The 18,515-nt window shown below is 37.9% G+C and overlaps 1 protein-coding gene and 1 long non-coding RNA gene across 2 annotated transcripts; one reads left to right on the top strand and one right to left on the bottom strand.

Moving 5' to 3' along the window:
• The first annotated feature begins 5,859 nt into the window (after positions 1-5,859).
• LOC121810974 (protein indeterminate-domain 7-like) lies at positions 5,860-7,731 on the top strand. The gene is made up of 4 exons (XM_042211723.1): positions 5,860-6,171; positions 6,292-6,412; positions 6,501-6,897; positions 6,984-7,731. The coding sequence occupies exons 2-4, from the start codon at positions 6,304-6,306 to the stop codon at positions 7,570-7,572; spliced, it is 1,095 nt and encodes a 364-aa protein (XP_042067657.1). The 5' UTR covers positions 5,860-6,171; positions 6,292-6,303; the 3' UTR covers positions 7,573-7,731.
• Positions 7,732-13,160: 5,429 nt separating this feature from the next.
• LOC121741106 lies at positions 13,161-16,004 on the bottom strand. Its single transcript, XR_006037781.1, has 2 exons — positions 15,729-16,004; positions 13,161-15,387 (listed from the first exon to the last, which is right to left on the bottom strand). It is a non-coding gene; the product is annotated as an uncharacterized LOC121741106 (long non-coding RNA).
• Between the last annotated feature and the right edge of the window lie 2,511 nt (positions 16,005-18,515).

Here is an 18,515-nt window from a genome sequence, read left to right as displayed (position 1 = left end):
AACAAGTCATCTTTGAGCTGGGAGATTGGGTTTGGTTGCATATGAGAAAGGAGAGATTTCCTTCGAAAAGAAAGTCCAAGTTGCAGCCAAGAGGAGATGGACCATTCCAAGTGATTGCAAAAGTCAATGATAATGCTTACAAACTAGACTTACCTGGTGAGTTTAATGTAAGTGCTACTTTCAATGTTTCTGATTTATCTCCTTATGTTGGTGAATTAGATTCGAGGACGAATCCTCTTGAAGAAGAAGGGAATGATGGAGACACAACCAAGCTAATCTACAAGGACAAGAAGATGGATCCATTGATCATTCCAAGTGGGCCAATTACAAGAGCTAGAGCTAAGAAGATAAAGGAGTCCATGTTGCTTTTAGTTGTTGAAATAAAAGCTCAATTACAAGATCATTCTACATTGGCCAAGTGGTGAATATTATTCAAGTTTGTGGGCTGCCCAAGACTTGAAATTTGGAGTCACTACATATCATATTTTGGAGGCCCAAATTGATGATACATGATGCATTTTCATCCAAGTTGGAGCAGCCAAAATGAAGGGTCTATTTTAGTAACATTTTATGTTAAATAAGTGACTTTAGATATCATAGAGTTACACCAAAGGTTTAGGAGTTACTTTTCTTTTATTATGAGTCATTTTTAAGTGTCTTAAGTTGTACTAATGATGTGAGACTTTCAAGAGTCCATTCTAGCCTATAAATAGGCTTGTAAGCATGTCATTTGAAGACACCATTGATTAAATACGAAATAGACTTTGTCTTGTGAGTTGAATTCTCTTTGTAGAGGTTTTCACTTGTTTGGAACTTATCAAGATACTTTGAGCAAGTTCTTGTGGCGTTCAACCATACCGAGGTTCTTGGCTGATCATATAGCCAACGGGTCGAGGTTTTCCAAGCTATGGAAGTGGATCAAACCAGATTATCAATCAAGGGAGTCCGCTGCCAAACCTTATACGTGGGGTTCTTGGATCAATATATCCAACGGGTCCTTCGTCGTGTCCCAATCTATATCAACTTGGAGATCCTGGATTAACTCTTCTTCTTTCTATCCACTGATTTTTTCTGAAGGTAATTCACCAACGTGCCTGCCCGCTTTTTCTTGTGATTCTTGTATGTCCCCTGAACCTTCTTATTCTTCTTGGGACGTAGTCCAGGGTCAGGAGGACCTTCTTATTCTTCTTGGGACGTAGTCCAGGGTCAGGAGGTTTTTCATCCTAAGCGGTTCAGGCCATGGTTGTAGCTGCACCCAGTAGATCAATCTTGCAGCTCTTCTTTTGGGTCTCCCCTCCTTCAGCTCTGGTTCACTTTCTCCATAGCAACACCCATCAGACTTGTCAATAATTGGAGGTGGTCTCTCTGCCGATGTATTTTCTCCTTCCACTCCAGCTGTAGAGCTTTCCACCTCATCACAAAGCACATGCACTTTTCTTGTCTGGAGGTAGAATAGTGTATTGTCGACTTCCACATCACGCTTGATGACCTCTTCTCCTTTCTCTTGAGGTTCATCATTTGCCTCCTCTTGAATTTCATGCGATTCTCTATTGTCAGGAGGTGTTGTAATCGACTCTTCTTCGGCTACCGTCTCTTTCTCAGCTGATTCTACCTCAACAGCTTCTACTTCCCCTTGTTATTCCAGTAATGCCTCTGACTTTTCCTCCGCATCTGGTGGCTCTTTTTCCTCGGCTTTACTCACACCTTCTTCCTCTCCCTTTTTCTCATTTACGTCAGACCTTGCTCTGTCATCTTGTATCCCCTTCATCAGCTCAGTTAGTTGAGCGACATGCTTTATCATTTCATCCAAGTTGGATTTCTACTCATCATGAGCATGCTGCATTTCCATCGTCAGCTCGTCATTTGATTTCAAGTGGTACCTCATGCTCTGCTGGGATACGATCAACCCATCACTCTCCTCCTCTTTAGAATTTGCGTAATGATTCTCGCCCAAGGGCGATTCAAAACCCTGTTGAGGCTGAGGTTGGTATTGATGTTGATCAGAACAAGTTTGACTATGGTAATAATGAGGATCTTGAGTTTGCCAATCCTCATTTGACCATGTCGGTAGGTAAGCTCCTGTATCGGGTGGGTAGGTCTGATAAGGATGACTTGGGAATGAAGGGTAATGACTGGAATAGGCAGGTGGGTATGTCGGTGGGCTGAACTCATGGTTTTGAAATTCAGGGTGAGGTTGGTAGTGTGGATACCCCATTTGCCAAGTGGATGTTAGGGTGGAAGTCGGATATTGCTCTGGTTGGTATGGGAAAGGTGGGTACTCTTCTGCCTAGCTCCGTTCTCCACATTATGGGTATTCCTGTTGGTACACCTCTGCTTGACCTCCAGTGTTCCAACTCCTATCTGAACTCCAGATCTCCCCTGTATTCTGGTGGCGACTCACTTGATCAGCCTGGAAGTGGGATTGGATTGGATGGAATTGGGGTTGGCCTGACTCAATCACTGACTGGAGGGTTTCCTCTAGCTTGTCAATCCAGTTCTTCAGCAGATTATCATTGTCTTCTGTGAGAGTACTCTTCACATTCCCTTGTGATGGGGTGACCGATGTATCATCGTACTATCTTTTCGCGCTTAGAAGCCTTTCCAAGACAATCTTAGCCTTACTCAGCCTGAGTTTGTAGAAACTTCCCTCGCTTGATGAGTTCACCAAGTCTTTGCTTTTTACATCCATTCCATCGTAGAACTTTGAGTAGAACTTCACTTCTATCAGGTTGTGATTTGGGCATACATCCAGGAGACCTCTGTATCTGTGTCAATATTTGCTCAAGCTCTCACCATACTCTTGGGTAACTTCTCTGATTTCCCTTCTGAGTGCATTTATTTTTGCTGCTGGGATGAATTGGTTTAGGAACTTCCCCTTGAAATCTGACCATGTCTTGATGATGTTGGATTCCAATCCCCTAAGCCAAATCTTTGCATCTCCCTTCAAAGAAAAGGAAATAACTCTCACCTTGAAATCCCCCTCACTTGACCCCTTTGGCCTTTTCTGCACTTTGCAGATTTTGCTGAACTCGTGAAGGAATTCAATTGGGCTTTCAGCACTTGTTCCCGAAAAAGGTAGGTAAGATGGCAAGTACTTCTGGGTTCACATACACAGCTTCCTGCCCCTGAGTGATAGAGATGGCAGATGTTGGTTCATTCACCGAGTGGGCATAGAGTGAACCTATCTCCAGACCATTTTCCTGCTCGCAAACCATGGTGGGTTCCTTCTGGGTTTCCTCCTTGTCTGGGGTGGCTATCGATTCAAGCAGACTCACCATGGTGATGCCCTCACTTTCCTTGCTGCAGGCATCCGAGTCGGTTGGTGGAGTGGAAAGTGATTCGTCTTGAACAATGTTTGGGTCCACTTCTTCTTCTTCCTTTGTTTTCCTTCTGAACTTGGTGCCCTCGAACTGTGGTAAACAGAAACAATAAAAAGTTTATTTACAAAGTTTAAACTAAAATTTTTAAGTAAAACCTGAGACGCTCCGCCCATCTATGTATTTTCTTGCTCCAGTAGCTCCCTCGGTCTACACCAGCAGGGAAAATGCTTGATCCACATAGATAAGGACATTGATTCTTCACTGTTGTTGACTTGAGCTGTCTCTCAACTGAAATTAAAACAAAGAAACAAAGAAAATATCAACAATATTTACACCCAAGGTGTCTCACAACAAATGTAGAATAAACGCCATCATCCCCGGCAACGGCGCCATTTGAAACTTGCTATTTTGTGTGCTCTCCTTTATTCTCATTCTTCTTTTTGTCGTTGTGGCTTGCTCAAGTTGGATCGTCAAACTGGTCTGGCTGGCCAATTGTACGCCTTCTACCTGTGAACACAGGTGAGTGGATCCATTGGAGATTCAGACTGATCAACTCAACTTAATCCTACTTGAGTGAGATGAATGGAAGAGTTCAAAAGCGTGTTCAAAACCTTAACCCACAATACTATTAACTAGTAAAGGGAAGTAAGGATCGATCTTATAGAGATGATGTGTTTGACATTTGTTGTTGGACACAGTTTGGGAATGGTTGTGGCCACGCTTTCTAGGGGTGGGTTAAGTTAACTACTTGACTTGAGAAACTAAACTAATTAAACTGATCAACTCATTAGAAGAAATTAAAACTACTTAATCAACTCAACTAAACTTTCCCGAAATGGGCAAACAGAATAAACGGGGGACTGTCAGTCCCCTGCAAAGTGTACGATAAAGTAAAAACTTTTTAACAACTTCATCTTCTTCACCAGATCAATATGAAAAATAGAGCAAAAAGCAGATCTTACGGAAAGTAAAACATCATAACAACTTGTGAACTTGGATCTACTCCTAAAATCTAAACTACGACTACGTAAACAATAAACTAAACCATGATCATGCAGAAATGAAAACGCATCTAATAGATCTAAACATCCTATTCATGATTTTCTTCACAACTAGACAAAACATAAATTCAAAACTCAGATCTAACCAAATCAGAATACGAAACAAAATATTTTGAGCCAAGACATGCGACATCAAGCAAAAATCAAAACAGATCAGAAAAATCATGCAAGGAAGCAGAACATTTCAACTAAACCGAAATCATAACTTCAAATCTACTAAATCAAAAACATCAAAAGTCGATAACATCAAAAGTAAACTGAAAACAAATAACGAAAACATGAAATTGTTTCATCGTTTCTTCTCGAAGCGAAATAGCACGAACAGAACGATTAAAAGCTAAAAACCAACACCAAACACCAACTAAACTAAACTAAAATAGGACCAAGTGTGTGTGTGACGGAAATCGAGAAGATGAAATGTTGAGAGCTCCCAATTCCAGCTCTAGAAGAGAGTTGAAAACTAATGAGTGTCACCGTTGGAAGCTGCCTCTTTCCTCTTTCTCTATGTCCATTTATAGGAAGGCGTGAGGTCTTGATCCCTAGAGCATTTATTCTGTGAAAAGTCTGCTTTACCCCTTACCCTTGAGGATCTTTCTTGTGCGACACATCAGTCTTCTCATTGGGTGCTCCTGCTGCATGTCATTTTACTCGACTTGAGCCATTTGCGCAGCAAATTTGACTCGTTTTCCTGATCTATTCGTCCGCCCTGTTGATCAACTCATTTTCTGAAAATGGCAGACTTCACATACACCCGGCTCAAAACTGGCTGTTAGTTTACATAATTTGATGTAGTTTTGTGATAGAACAGATGCATTAAACGAGCCTCATAAATAAGTAGATATTTCAATGAAGAGCTAGGGAAAAATCTTTTTGGATTTTGGATATGGGTTTTTGGATTTGGATTTTGTATTCAATAAACTTTTAATTTGATTATTATTACCATTATAAACGATACCTACTTGTCGAGCGGGAGTAAAGCCATGATGAAGACACTTTCTTATCAAAGCTTTAAATCTTTCAAAGGGTTCGTAAAGTGGTATACTAGTGTAAAAATGTGAAAAGTGTACATATATACGAACTATGAGGTTAAAGGGGAGAAAATTAAATAATTTAGGTAGATACAAAAATAAGTTTTAAACCAAAAAAGTGGGGAAAAAAAGCCAAAAATTTGAGAAGAGTGAAAAAATACTCCAAACATAATAAACTATTTCTCTAAATATTTTTAATAGTATTAGTATTAGATTTACAAATTACTGCAAATATGACGAGAGACTTTATTTTCGTTCACCCATCTAAACAATCTGAGGCTGGTGCAAAATGTCATAATCATTTGAATAAAGATAAAGGTGGAAATTTGCAGAGAAAAAACAAAAGTATAGACAAAAAGTGGACGTCAGAGTTTAGCCATAGGTCGGGCTGTATTTTGTTTTTTACTTTGGCCAAAAGGTGGATGATTTTGCAGGGCTTCTTTCTCAGCCACATCCCTCTCTCTCTCTCCAAAAAGATACACAAATATATGCAGAGAAAGAAAAGTAATTCCATGTGTTGGTAGATGATTTTATGTGCTTGTTCTTACATGCATACCTATAATTAGATTTCCTTGTTTTATCAAGAAAAAGGCATTGATAAAATTATGGTGAATTAGTGTCTGTGCAGACAGGTTTCCTTCATCTCTCTCTCTAGAAAAATTAAGGTTGTCTTCTGCTGTAAATCCAAGTGAAGCAAGAAGAACAAGCCATCATCCAGAGAAGACTGTCACCATTTTTCACCTACTTTACTGCCTTTTCTAGGTTAGTACCTTGTAGTAGTATATTTTATTCCTTATATTTCAAATATCTTTCATATCTGAGAAAAATAAAAGAGATCTAGTAAGTGATGTTACAAGTTAAAATTTGATGATTCAATGTCAGTATATTGGAGGTATGGAAGAAAATATGTCAAATTTGACATGTGTAGCAAGCTTATCTTCAAACAGCAGCAATCTCACTCAACAGCCAACCAAGAAAAGGAGAAATCAACCAGGCCATCCAGGTAATTAATTAATTAACTAGCTAGATTGAATATTCTTATTTTGCTACTACTATTTTGCCTCTTTAATTAGCTAGATCTGTATGTATAGAGCCTGGAGCAGAAGTTATAGCTCTATCACCAAGAAGCCTTATGGCAACAAACAGATTTGTGTGTGATGTATGCAACAAAGGTTTCAAGAGAGACCAAAACCTGCAGCTTCACAGGAGAGGCCACAATCTTCCATGGAAGCTGAAGCAGAAATCGAAGAAAGAAGCTGGAAGGAAAGTGTATATCTGCCCGGAAATTGGGTGCGTTCATCACGATCCGTCGAGGGCGTTGGGCGACCTGACCGGAATCAAGAAGCATTTCTACAGAAAACACGGCGAGAAGAAGTGGAAGTGCGAGAAGTGCTCCAAGAAATACGCGGTTCAGTCCGATTGGAAAGCGCATTCCAAAATATGCGGCACGCGAGAGTATAGATGCGAATGCGGAACCCTCTTCTCCAGGTAGGGTTTTGTGACACTGAAAGTCAGCAGCAGCTGCGGCTTATATGTTTTGTGATGTCAACTGATATTAATTAATGTGCGTGCAGGAGAGATAGTTTTGTGACACATAGAGCCTTTTGCGACGCGCTGTCGCAAGAGGCTGGTGGATCCAATCCTCTATCCATCAACATAAACAAGCAAGAAATCCCGGCATGGCTATCTTCTATAAATCCGAGCAGTAGCATTTGGCCCAGTGGCTACCACCACCAGCTGCCCTCGCACTTCTCAGCCACCGCATTGCTACAAAAAGATGCGCAAATGGGAGCAAAATCCAGCTCCCAACAATTCCCATCCCCATTCACAACACCACACCAAGCAGGTCACGTGACCCCTATCCCGACAGAGGGTTTTGGGGCGACACGTGACCAGCTCGTCCACAGCTTGGCTTCATACGAAGATAAAGCCGCCTCCACCGCTCCTCTAGCTCATGATCAGATGATGATGATGATGATGAACAAGAACAATGCTGCTGGCTTTCATCAAGGAAGCGATGATCATGTATTCGCGGGCGGGTTCAATGGCACGAGGGATTTCTTAGGACTAAGGCCATTGTCGCAAAATGACATTCTAAGCCTAACTGGTTTTGACAGCTGCATCAATAGTAATTCTTGTGATCAAAACCCGAAATATTGGTAAGGTAACATGTTGGTGCGGTCTAGTTCGTGTTCGACCCAACTGTCGAGGAGTCGGGCCGACCTGTTTCGTCACGGATTGATAGTAGCTATATATGTCCTACTATGGCCCTCCAATGCTCAAGTCTATTTTTGTTCAATGCATAAGTGTTTTTGGGGCTCATTCATGCTTATTTTACTAACTCAATTGCTGCAATTGTTATGCTTTGAGATTTATAAATTTTACAACCACCTTTGTTTAAGTTTAACTATGCTTTTATAGAACAAAAGTGAATGAGATCTTTGAGCTTTAAGAAAGTTCATTTATGGACTACTTATAGACTATCATATAGTACTAGTTTCTTTTATATTTATTTTTTAGATTTAATAATATTTTCTTACCGTAAGTTGATAAGATGAAATAGGAGATTGCAATTTGATGGTCTGTCGTGATTGGAGCACATAATTGTACTTCTATCTCGATGCACTTTTTCCTGTATTGATTGCATGATTTTGGAATGTTTTTATTTAAATAAACAAGACTCAAAAGGGAATCGAACCATTTCATGATGGCGACACACAATTATATCTTGCTCTAAGTTCATGGAAAGTTAAACAAGATATAACGAAAGTTCGTATTGATACCTCTCTCGCAGATAATGTTATGGGAATCAAGAAAAATCTTGAATTTAAGTACACAATATATTTTTTGCATACAATAGTACACGATTTTTTTAGTGTTAACTTTTGTTGTTCATCGTTCGTTGAAGCCCAAAAAAAATGCATAGGATTCTTTCATGAGAAAAAGATTCTTGAAAATATGTAAGAAAAAATTAAAAATAAAAATATAGTTTGATTTTGCTGTTTATATGCAAAAACAAAAGAGACGGGAGATGCTGTTTTATTCCTGCTATTGCAAATTTGCAACTAGTAGTGGGATTAATCCCGAGAATGGATCAGTTCTGTCTCTCCCTTTTCCACATACAATAATGGTAGATGCGCGCTAAACGTAAATAATACTCCATCAGTCTCCAGAATATGCATTTTAGGTTCGACACGGGTTTTAATGTAAAACTGGTAAACTAAGAGAGAGTGGTAGAGATGGATCCCACCTCATTCGAGAGAAAATACGTTCCAACATTAGAGCATCTGCAACGGTGAACAGGACGGCGTCCGTCCGTCCGTCCGTGCCGCTGTCCGCCGCTGCGCTCGCTCCGCTGGCACGGCGCTACTCGATGCATCAAGCACGTCCGTGCCAGCGAGCAGGTGACGTGGCCGGCGCTGATTGGGCAACGACATAGCCGTTGCATTTGAATATATTTTTTTTAAAATCGGTTTTTAAATAAAAAACCGATTAAAAATAAAAAAAATACATTTTCCCACTTCCCAAAAAAATTATATCCGTTTTCTACCCACTTTCATTTTTTTCATTTTTTCCCCCAAAAAAAACACATTTTCATCTATAGATACCTCCACTTTCACGCCCAAAAATTCACACCACACTACGCAATTCTCATCTACATTATCTCATTTCCATTCTCATCTACATTCTCTCATCTCCATTCTCAATCTTTCTTCCACTCCTACAACATAACAATGTCCGGCGACGGCGATCAACCCCCCCGAGCTCCCACGGTTGGAACCCCGATTAGTTCGGTTCACAACTGTTTCCTAGTCCGGGAGACGGAATTTTCTGCCCCCCCTCAAACCCAAAAATCGGGAGTTCCGGGTGGCTACCGGCCTTACCCGATCGACTATCAAGATGCCCCCGAAGGGCTATACGGGTGGACACCCGAGCCTAGAGCGAGGTCGACCGCCCCCTCCCAAACTCCGACTCCTCCTACTCGCGGTGTCCGCACACCGTACACTCCGGCGGAGATGGAGCAATTGTTCAAGGCGTTCTTGTCAATCTCCGAAGATCCGGAGGTTGGCACGAACCAATCCGGCGATCACTATTGGTGGTGCTTCTGTCGCCGGTACAATGAAAACCGGCCGGCGGGAACAATCTAGCGCAACGAGAGTATGGTGTGCAACGCCATCTACCGATCCAACAAAGAAATCTGAAAGTTCCAGGGGTATTACCTCCAGGAAGAGCGGTCGGCGGGGAGCGGCCAGAGACAAGTCGACGACATCACTGCCGCGATGAACACCTACCAATCTATGAACTACAAGTCGTTCAAGTACCTCAACATTTGGCAGGAGACGCGGTCGCATCCGAAGTATATGAGAGGCGTAACATTCTCCTCTAGCGGTTCCTCCAAACGGTCAAGGTCGGTATCCATGTCCGACGCCGGCTCCGAAGACGTGGTTAGCCAACTCGCCGGAGCTAACTTGGGTAGCCCCGACGTAGGCCCGAGTGGTTCCCAGCGCTGACCGCAAGGAAGGAAGAAGGAGGTGGCCAACCGCCGTCGTGCCGCGACCTCATCCGGCGATGCTCCTTAACCCGCTCCCCTGTTCCCGTGCCCTATGCGCCACCTCCACCCCCCCACCAACTCGTTGTGGGGGATTTTGGCCCAACTCAATATGACTGATAGGTCAACTATGACCCCCGTGCAACTTTGATCGCACGAGGCCATGATATTTGGCCTCCAAAAACAATTGGGGGTAGTGCCGCTGGATGAATAGTCTTTCACGGGGATATTTTTAGCTTTAATTATGTAATTTTTAATTTTTAATATTTTAATTATGTAATTTTTAATTTTTAGGATTTTAATTATGTAATTTTTATTTTTTAGGATTTTAATTATGTCTTTTTTATTTTATTTGTAAATTGTAATATTAGTTCGGTTTTTTAATGAATTTTAATATTATGAAAATGTTTTTATTTAAATTGAATAATAGTATGGTGGGACCCTTGTGCTCGTCCTTGCGGAAGAGCACAGTTGTGGGTGTTGTGCTCTTGCCTAAAAGCAGGCAGAAAATGTGGGGTCAGACCCACAACTGTGCTCGTTGGCAAGAGCACGGTTGTGGGTGCTCTTCAAAAGTGCATATTCTTGTGCATGGGCGGATCCAGGATTTAAAAATCATGGGGTCGGACGAGATAATTAATATAATAATATTATATATATTATAAAAATATATTACAAATAAAATTATCTTTGTTTTATCACGATAGTTGACTTTTACGAGTTCATATTTTTAACTTTTACGAATATTCATATTTTGAAGCTGGCCGAAATTTTATCATTGGAAATAATTGCAAACATATCTTCCAGTCGTTGATTGTGTTCAACATTAGCACCAGAAGAACAGATAAAACTCATGAGAACAGATACAAACTCAAGATATTTTTAAAATAAATTTATCCATTAATTTAATATGGATGGTAATTAAAATCAATAATAAAAAACATAAGTATATAATGATTATATTCATAAAAATTAGGTCAAATAAACAAAATAAAAGTAAAAAAATAATAAAACATGATTAAAAGAATATCAATAAGGCACCAATTTTTTTTGTTCAAAGCCTATGCCCCTCAAAAATCTTAATCTTAGTCTCCTACTATAACTTTCTATTTAATCAAAATAATAATTGGGTAGAAATATAGAATTTTTATTTATAAAGAAAGTTGTAACTCTTGTAATAAAGATAAAATTATTTAAAAAAGACAGTATTGACTGATTTTTTTAACTAATAAACTTAAATAAATTAGGAATTTATGTAAATTAGTGGGAAAATTAAGGAGAAAAAAAGTTAATACTACATGGCTTAGAAAATTATTGGCAGGCGAATTAAATGAAAAAGCAGTATTAACGGCGAGTGACCAGAGGCAATCAATTAGATTTTTTACTTATAGATTTTCTAACCCAACAATCAATAGGAGTATTAACCACTCCTCAGCCCAAAAATCAATATTAACCTCTCTGTTCATCTTCTTTGTTGAGAATACATCAGCTTCTTCTGCAACCCCTCCCCTTATCTATCTCTACTCTATTCTTATTAGTATTGTTCCTTTCTCCTCTTAGTTTTTGGAAAAGGCGGAAGGCTTCGGGTAGAGTTGAAGCTGGCCGTGGGGTCGGAGACGGAACTGCACCAGGTCAAAGGTCGAAGATGATGTTTTCCGGCAGTGTTCGGTGGACCGCCGGTGGGGTCGGCCGACCCCGCGCAACCCCACCTGGATCTGCCGATGTTCTTGTGGGACGGAGTAAAAAGGAAAGAGTGCATATTCTTATGAGACAAACTAAAAAGGAAATAGTTCATATTCTTGTGGGACGGATGGAGTAATCATTCTAATTAATATTCTAATCTCTCTTACTAATTACTGTTAATAGGTAAAATTGACCACTTAGCTATGTCAACATTATGCCAAAACTCTTATGTAATTATAGAAGATAAGACTTGCAGGCTAAATAAATTATATTTTAAATTTTATTTATTTTCTAGTTAATAGAATTAGTAGATAAACAAATATTAGGGGTGATTGTTTTTCCTTCGAGCAAATTCAGAAGATTGAGGTCATTAGTGAAGAACAAGGATTGAGTCTAGAGGAAATTCAGATTGACATGCTTGGTTTCGCTAAAAAGGTCACAGGATCTGTTGACGGCACTTTAATTCTAGATGGGGGTGGGAACAAGAAGTTGATAGAGGAGAGGTGCCAGCAGTTAAGAAGATTAGTGCAATGTTTGATAAGGAGAAAGCACAATTGTCCCAGTTGTATGGTATGGTAATGTTACAGTATTCAAGGTTGGAAGCACAAGTTGGAGAACTTTTGATTAGGTTAAGATGCTATTTCAATAAAGTCTTTTTCATGAAGGGAGTATGATGTAGTTATATTTTATTTATTTCCTAGTTAATAGAATTAGTAGATGGAAAAATATTATAAGTAATTGTTTTATCCTTCTACCAAATTAGATTTTCCCTTTTGCTTATATTCCTTTTAGTTATTTTCGTTTAAGTTTTATTTTCTATAAATTTAAGATTTCACTCTGCCTATATAAAAGCCTTATTGTTAAACTAAAAACACAAACTTTGAATATTAAAATTTACTTTGAGTTTTATACTCTAAAGTTCTCAATTCATTGAGTTTTTTTTATCTGCATCATTTTCCATATGTTTCTGCGTGACCTTACATGTTAATACGTTTGTTTGTTCTTTTGTTAAAATGCTTGTACATTTTTAAACGAGTAGTGCTTGGGTAGTTATAATTGAAATTATCGTATTAGGCTTGAAGGGAGTTCTTTAATTTATTTTACACGTGAAGCTCCTGAGATTATTGGAGAGCTGCCCTTCAAAATTGTGGATTCCAATTTATACTACGGCCTTGGCACGAATATGTACATAATAAATATCGTGGCTATGAAAACTCACTTTGAGAGTCCATTTGTTCATGGCTAAATAAATACAAACGGAATTGATGAATTTGTAAATAATAATATTTAGTTTGGAAATAGTATTGTATCAATGTCACTGGACTATTGATATGCCCAATACTATTGTCCAATAGAAGGTTCGAAGCCCTTCACTATCATTTCAAATGCTAATATTTCACGAAAATTGTGCTAAGTATCTACATTTTGCATATGAATTTTTCATGTGAAAATTTGTCAAGAAAGTTTGTTTCAACATATTGAACTCTAATTAATGTGGGGAAATAGGCGCCTTCGACGAGGCTTTTATCTCACCAAAAAAGAAAAAATCCAAATCCAAACAATCTCAGTCAAACAATGTGAGAGTTTAATCGATTCATTTACATCCCTAGCTGCCGTCTTCGGACACAGAGACGAGTGAAGTTTTCAGTAAAATACAAAATTTCTTCACGTGTTTGTTTATCCCTCTCAGCAGATTACAACAACCTAACACTAATGGCTGCCAGGGACCAACCATTATGCTACAGTGTCATTCAACTATAGGCTTCCATTTATTGCAAAATAAAATTGCATAAGGTTCAAATCATTTTGAAGCCTGTTCTGGAGCATCCTTGACCTCCTGCTTCGACCCGGAAACGGCGGCGGTTGCTGCGGCACTCACGGCAGCAGCTGCAGCGCCAAGCTTCACTCCACCAGCAGCTTTCATCGCACCTCCTATTTTAGCAAATGCAGCTATCCCTCCTACGAGTATAGCGCGCAATGCAACTGTAGGTTTCACCGACATGGTATCTGCGATGACGACCTAAAAATCAGTTACCTGAAAGAATTTACGAGCGGACAGGAAGAATGCTAAACGTGCACAGGAAAAGATAATGAGGGGCCTCTACTTTAGATAATACTATTAGACTGACAATATGTGTTAACATTTGAAGAATTTGAAACACACAAGCTCAAAATTTTTCAAAAATCCATCAAAGTTTGTGATGGATAAGCATATATTATAGGATTTATTATCTATCTACACTATCACCTAAAGTATTAAAAAGAAAAACCTTAATTTAGAGCTATTTCCACAAATGTGCAAAAGCATAAATATTCAGGTTTATAAACTTCAGTGGCTAGCTAGCATAATGAATTTCACAAAGATGCAAATTCTAGCTTTAGGCTGAAATGTCCATCAAAATAGAGAAATTGTTCAAGAATGCAGAGAGCTCAAGTTGTACTTGATATGTTAGAATCAATAAAGTAGACGCCAAAACAGGCTGATCAGGCTCTCTTTAACCAACAAGAACTTAATTGGCTTGTAGTAATATGTTGGATTATCACAGTATGGGAGCTAACCGATACAAAAAGATTCATTTAATTCAACATCACAAACTTCCATAGGAGCAATACGAATCAAGTTTAGCAGATAACACATTAGGTAACCTACCAGGAGTCTTTGTTCCCATAAATAAATGTTTAAATGGCTGGAATCAGTTAAAGCAACCAAAATGCATGGTCATTGTTAAGGGCGTGGTCTTAACTACTTATTCAGATGATGCAAGGCTTGCTTTGACCCGTACTCTCCTCATATATTCAGATGTTCAACATATGCAAAAAAAAATTACATTATTCTAGGGGTCACAACGAGCTATATGCCACCTCTATCCTCTGACTGCCAAACTATCCTAATCCCAATACCGATCACGTTTATACAAAAAAGTCAAGCATCCACTCATCAAAACGGAGTTTCTAAACAAACTCTTACTCCAACACTAAAACAAGCTTCAAATCATCGGCACAAACAACTAAATCTATCGTCTTCCAAAAATAGTTTATTTCTGAATTCCATTCAATCCAATCATGTACTTTTTTTGTTATTGTTTGTTTTCTGTATACGATTACAAATGCAAGCATACAATTTCTCTCACTGAAGACCGCCTCCGAGAGGGCGAGAGGGCATAATTGCATTGACTTGCAGTGTAACATTCTAAAGAAAGATGTTAAGTTTTAATCAATTCAATCCATCAAATACAGACCCGCACCATCATTGCAAATATGCTGCAGGATTATGTGAAAATACTTCCAAAATTCAACTAGAATACAAAATTGAAAGCTTACAACATTCAATTACTAAAACATCATGTCAAAGTACAATTTTATAAATCGGATTCATAAAAGTAAAAGTACGCTGGGCCTAAAGCATCCAAAATCCCCAAAACAATATATCAGAATGGTAAAGTAACACAATGCAGATAACAATTATACGAAAAATTCAAGCATCCACTCGTCAAAACGGAGTTTCTAATCAACTCCTACACTAAAATAAGTTTCAAAGCATCCACATAAAGAACGAAATCCATCTTCTTCCACAATTAGTTAATATCTGAACTCCACTCAATCCAATCATGTCCTGTTTTTGTTATTGTTTCCTGTATATCAAATAAGCAATGAAAAACTCCAAATCCCCTTTCTCGTGCAAGCATATGATTTCTCTCCCTAATGACCTTCTCCGAGAGGGTATAATTGCATAGACTTGCAGCAGGATTCTGTAAAAAAAATTCTAAAATTCAACTCGAAAGCTTACAACATTCATTTTTTTTAAAAAAAAACAATCAACATGTATGATTTTACAAATCAGATTTATAAAAGTAAAAGTATGATGTTCCTAAATCATCCAAAATCCCCAAAACAAAATATCAGAAATGGTAAAGTAATACAATGCGCGCGCGCGCGCACACAAACAGACGCCCAAATTCATGATCGGAAGATAATGAAAATTATAGCCTTAACATTGGACACAATAAAAAAGCTGAAAAATCAAAGAGTAATGAAATGAATAAACAGCCAAAAACAAGCAAGATAACGAAGAATAATCGGCGAATCTAACCTTAATTTAATAAGTTGAGGTCCTGAGGATGTTGTCAACGGAGGCTCTCTTCAGCTTCTTCGCTTGCACTAGTGTGTTTGTGTCTCCATTTCCTAATTTCTTGCCTGCAATCGAGCTGCGACGACGCCGTATAGACCGTTGGGCTTGGCCTCGGTTGGGAGAATTTGCTCTACGCCATAATTGGGCTTTGTATTATTCACTTTAACTTTCACATCACAAGACAAGACCATTCAAAGCAAAAAATTAAGATCAAATATCACATTTTTATGTGAAAAATATTATGGTTTTATTCAAGGATTCTAGACTAAAAGTCCATTTCACCTAATCCCAAAAATCAAATATTTAATTCAAAGTAAATCAATATTTGAAATTTGGTGCAGTTTAAAGTAAATGTCTTTGTAGCTCTCTCGTCAATCGTCATGGTGCTTAAAATTTGTGCGCTTTATTCTAGTACAGACTTTAAATAGTAGTATTGCTAAGAACTCGTTACGAGTCTCATTTCTTGACGGCACGGATTTTAAGAAATATTAAGAAAAGTGAGTGGAAAAAGTTAGTGGAATAGGGGTACCACTTGTATATATTAGTTTTAAATGAAATATGAGTGTAATGAGTTAGTGGAAGGTGGGACCCTATTACCATTTATGATAAAAGTGAATCGGGACTCCTATTCACAGATGGACTAAAATGGGAAAACGAGACTCCTATTCGCGGACAGAGGAAGTAACTACTTAGCATGTTATCGTAAAAACATTATTCGGGTTCATTCATGCAAACATTACAGACTACATTTGTACTCGTTACCATGTAATTATTTTTATTAATTCTAAGAGTGTCCACAATAGTAGAGCTCGTGGCCTTGGGCCAAGCCACAAAACTTGGCCTATGCCACAAAACTTGGCCGAGCCACCAAAAATACTTATTCAGACTATAGTGGACAAGCTCAAGTCACCAAATTAATTTTTTTTTTTAATTTTTTGTATATTTTAATTTAAGTAGAATAAAAAATTATCGGACTATAATAATTAGAAAAAAAAATATAAATTAATTATAAAAAAAGTTAACAATTATAAGTAAATATATTTATTGAAAATTCAAATTTTAATTATTTATGTAATTAGGGTGTGAATTAAAATCACAATCCTTAAATTAAAAAGTTGACCAATTTTAATTAGAGAAATTTCGGAATAAGGGATTAATTTCGCTGACCTTACAAAATTTGGGATTCAATTTGCGGACCTTTCAAAATATGGGATCGAGGCGCGCAAATTTTTCGAAATAAGGGTTTTTTCATTTGTCCTCTTTTTTTTTCTTCTTTTTCTTATTAATTTCATCAAAAAATATATGAATGGACTAAACTATCCCAAGATTCAAAACCTCAATTTTAGCATATCTCTGATAATTTGAATCCCTAATTCTGAAACCCCAATTTATCTCTAGCTTCGGTGGTTGGGGGTTGAAGATTTTACAATTTAACAAGCCTATATTCGATATTTAAGCCCTTCTTTAATCGAATACTTTATCCCAATGGACAAATTTATTTGTTTTCCCCCCAATTACAATATGAACCAAATTATCAGATATGGATGGTGGTTGGGTGGGACGGTGGTTTGGTAGTGGAAGTTTCAAATTATCAGTATGCGAGCAGAATCATAATCGGGGTTTCAAAATTTTTATGGGTAATTTGGTCTATCCATATATTTTGTGGTGGAATTAATAAGAAAAAGAAGAAGAAAAGGAGGAAAAATGAAAAAACCCTTATTTCGAAAAATTCGCGTGCCTCAATCCCATATTTTGAAAAGTCAGCGAATTTAATCCCAAATTTCGAAGGGTATTCCGAAATTTCTCTTTTAATTGTGATTTAGTTTTAGAGATGATTTGTTTCCTAAATTAATGCTAATTTAGGGTGTCCACTATGGAACCGCCGCGGCTATAGCCCCGGCGGGGCGAGGACGGGGCGCCTTATAGTGGAGAGCACGTCCGCCCCGAGGCGGACGATCAATCGGCGTCTTTGGGGCGAGGACGCGCCGGTCCGGGGCGGACGCGGCGAATAGGTTCGCCGGCTATAGTGGTACTACTAGAAAATTCACATATTATGACACATATAAATGCAACTAGAAAACTATCATCTTGACACTTTATGTGTAATGACACTTATTGCAAGTGTGAGGAAAAAAAGTGTGATAACAAGCAAAGTGTGAAGATAAATCCTTCTTTAATACACTAAAAAAGTGTCAAGAAAAAACTCTTGTCATCACAATGCATAGTGTCACAAACTACTCTTTTAAACTACACTATATAAATGCACGTATAATTTACAAATAAACCCCACAAATATATATTATTACAATTTCCCACCTATATTTATTTGATTTATACTTTTGACCTACAAATTGCTATAATTTGTATTTTCATCCTATAAATTATATTTAGTCCTTCAAATTTTTATATTTACATCTTTATTAAATATATAATTACATTTCCACTTTCAATCTAAAAAAATCATATTAAATTGCTATTAACCATCCAACAAAATTTCATTAACGACTAATAAATTTGAATAACAAAAATTCAATGTCTAATCTTACATAAAAATCCTCCGTGCATAAAATAGTAGTACTAAAAGTTGAGGTTCAAATATTTCTAAAAGTAACACATTTAAAACATAATACTTCAACTTGAATTGTCTCAATGAAAAAACTAATTTGATTACATAAAAACATCCAGACTACAACTCTTCTCAACAGAGAGATGAAAGATTAGATTTACATGTGATGGGGTACGAACTAA

This window comes from Salvia splendens, chromosome 7, assembly GCF_004379255.2.
Source record: "Salvia splendens isolate huo1 chromosome 7, SspV2, whole genome shotgun sequence".
In the NCBI taxonomy this organism is placed as follows: Eukaryota; Viridiplantae; Streptophyta; class Magnoliopsida; order Lamiales; family Lamiaceae; genus Salvia; species Salvia splendens.
The sequence above is the reverse complement of the archived record's forward strand: the minus strand, read 5'-3'. Positions and strand labels throughout refer to the sequence as shown.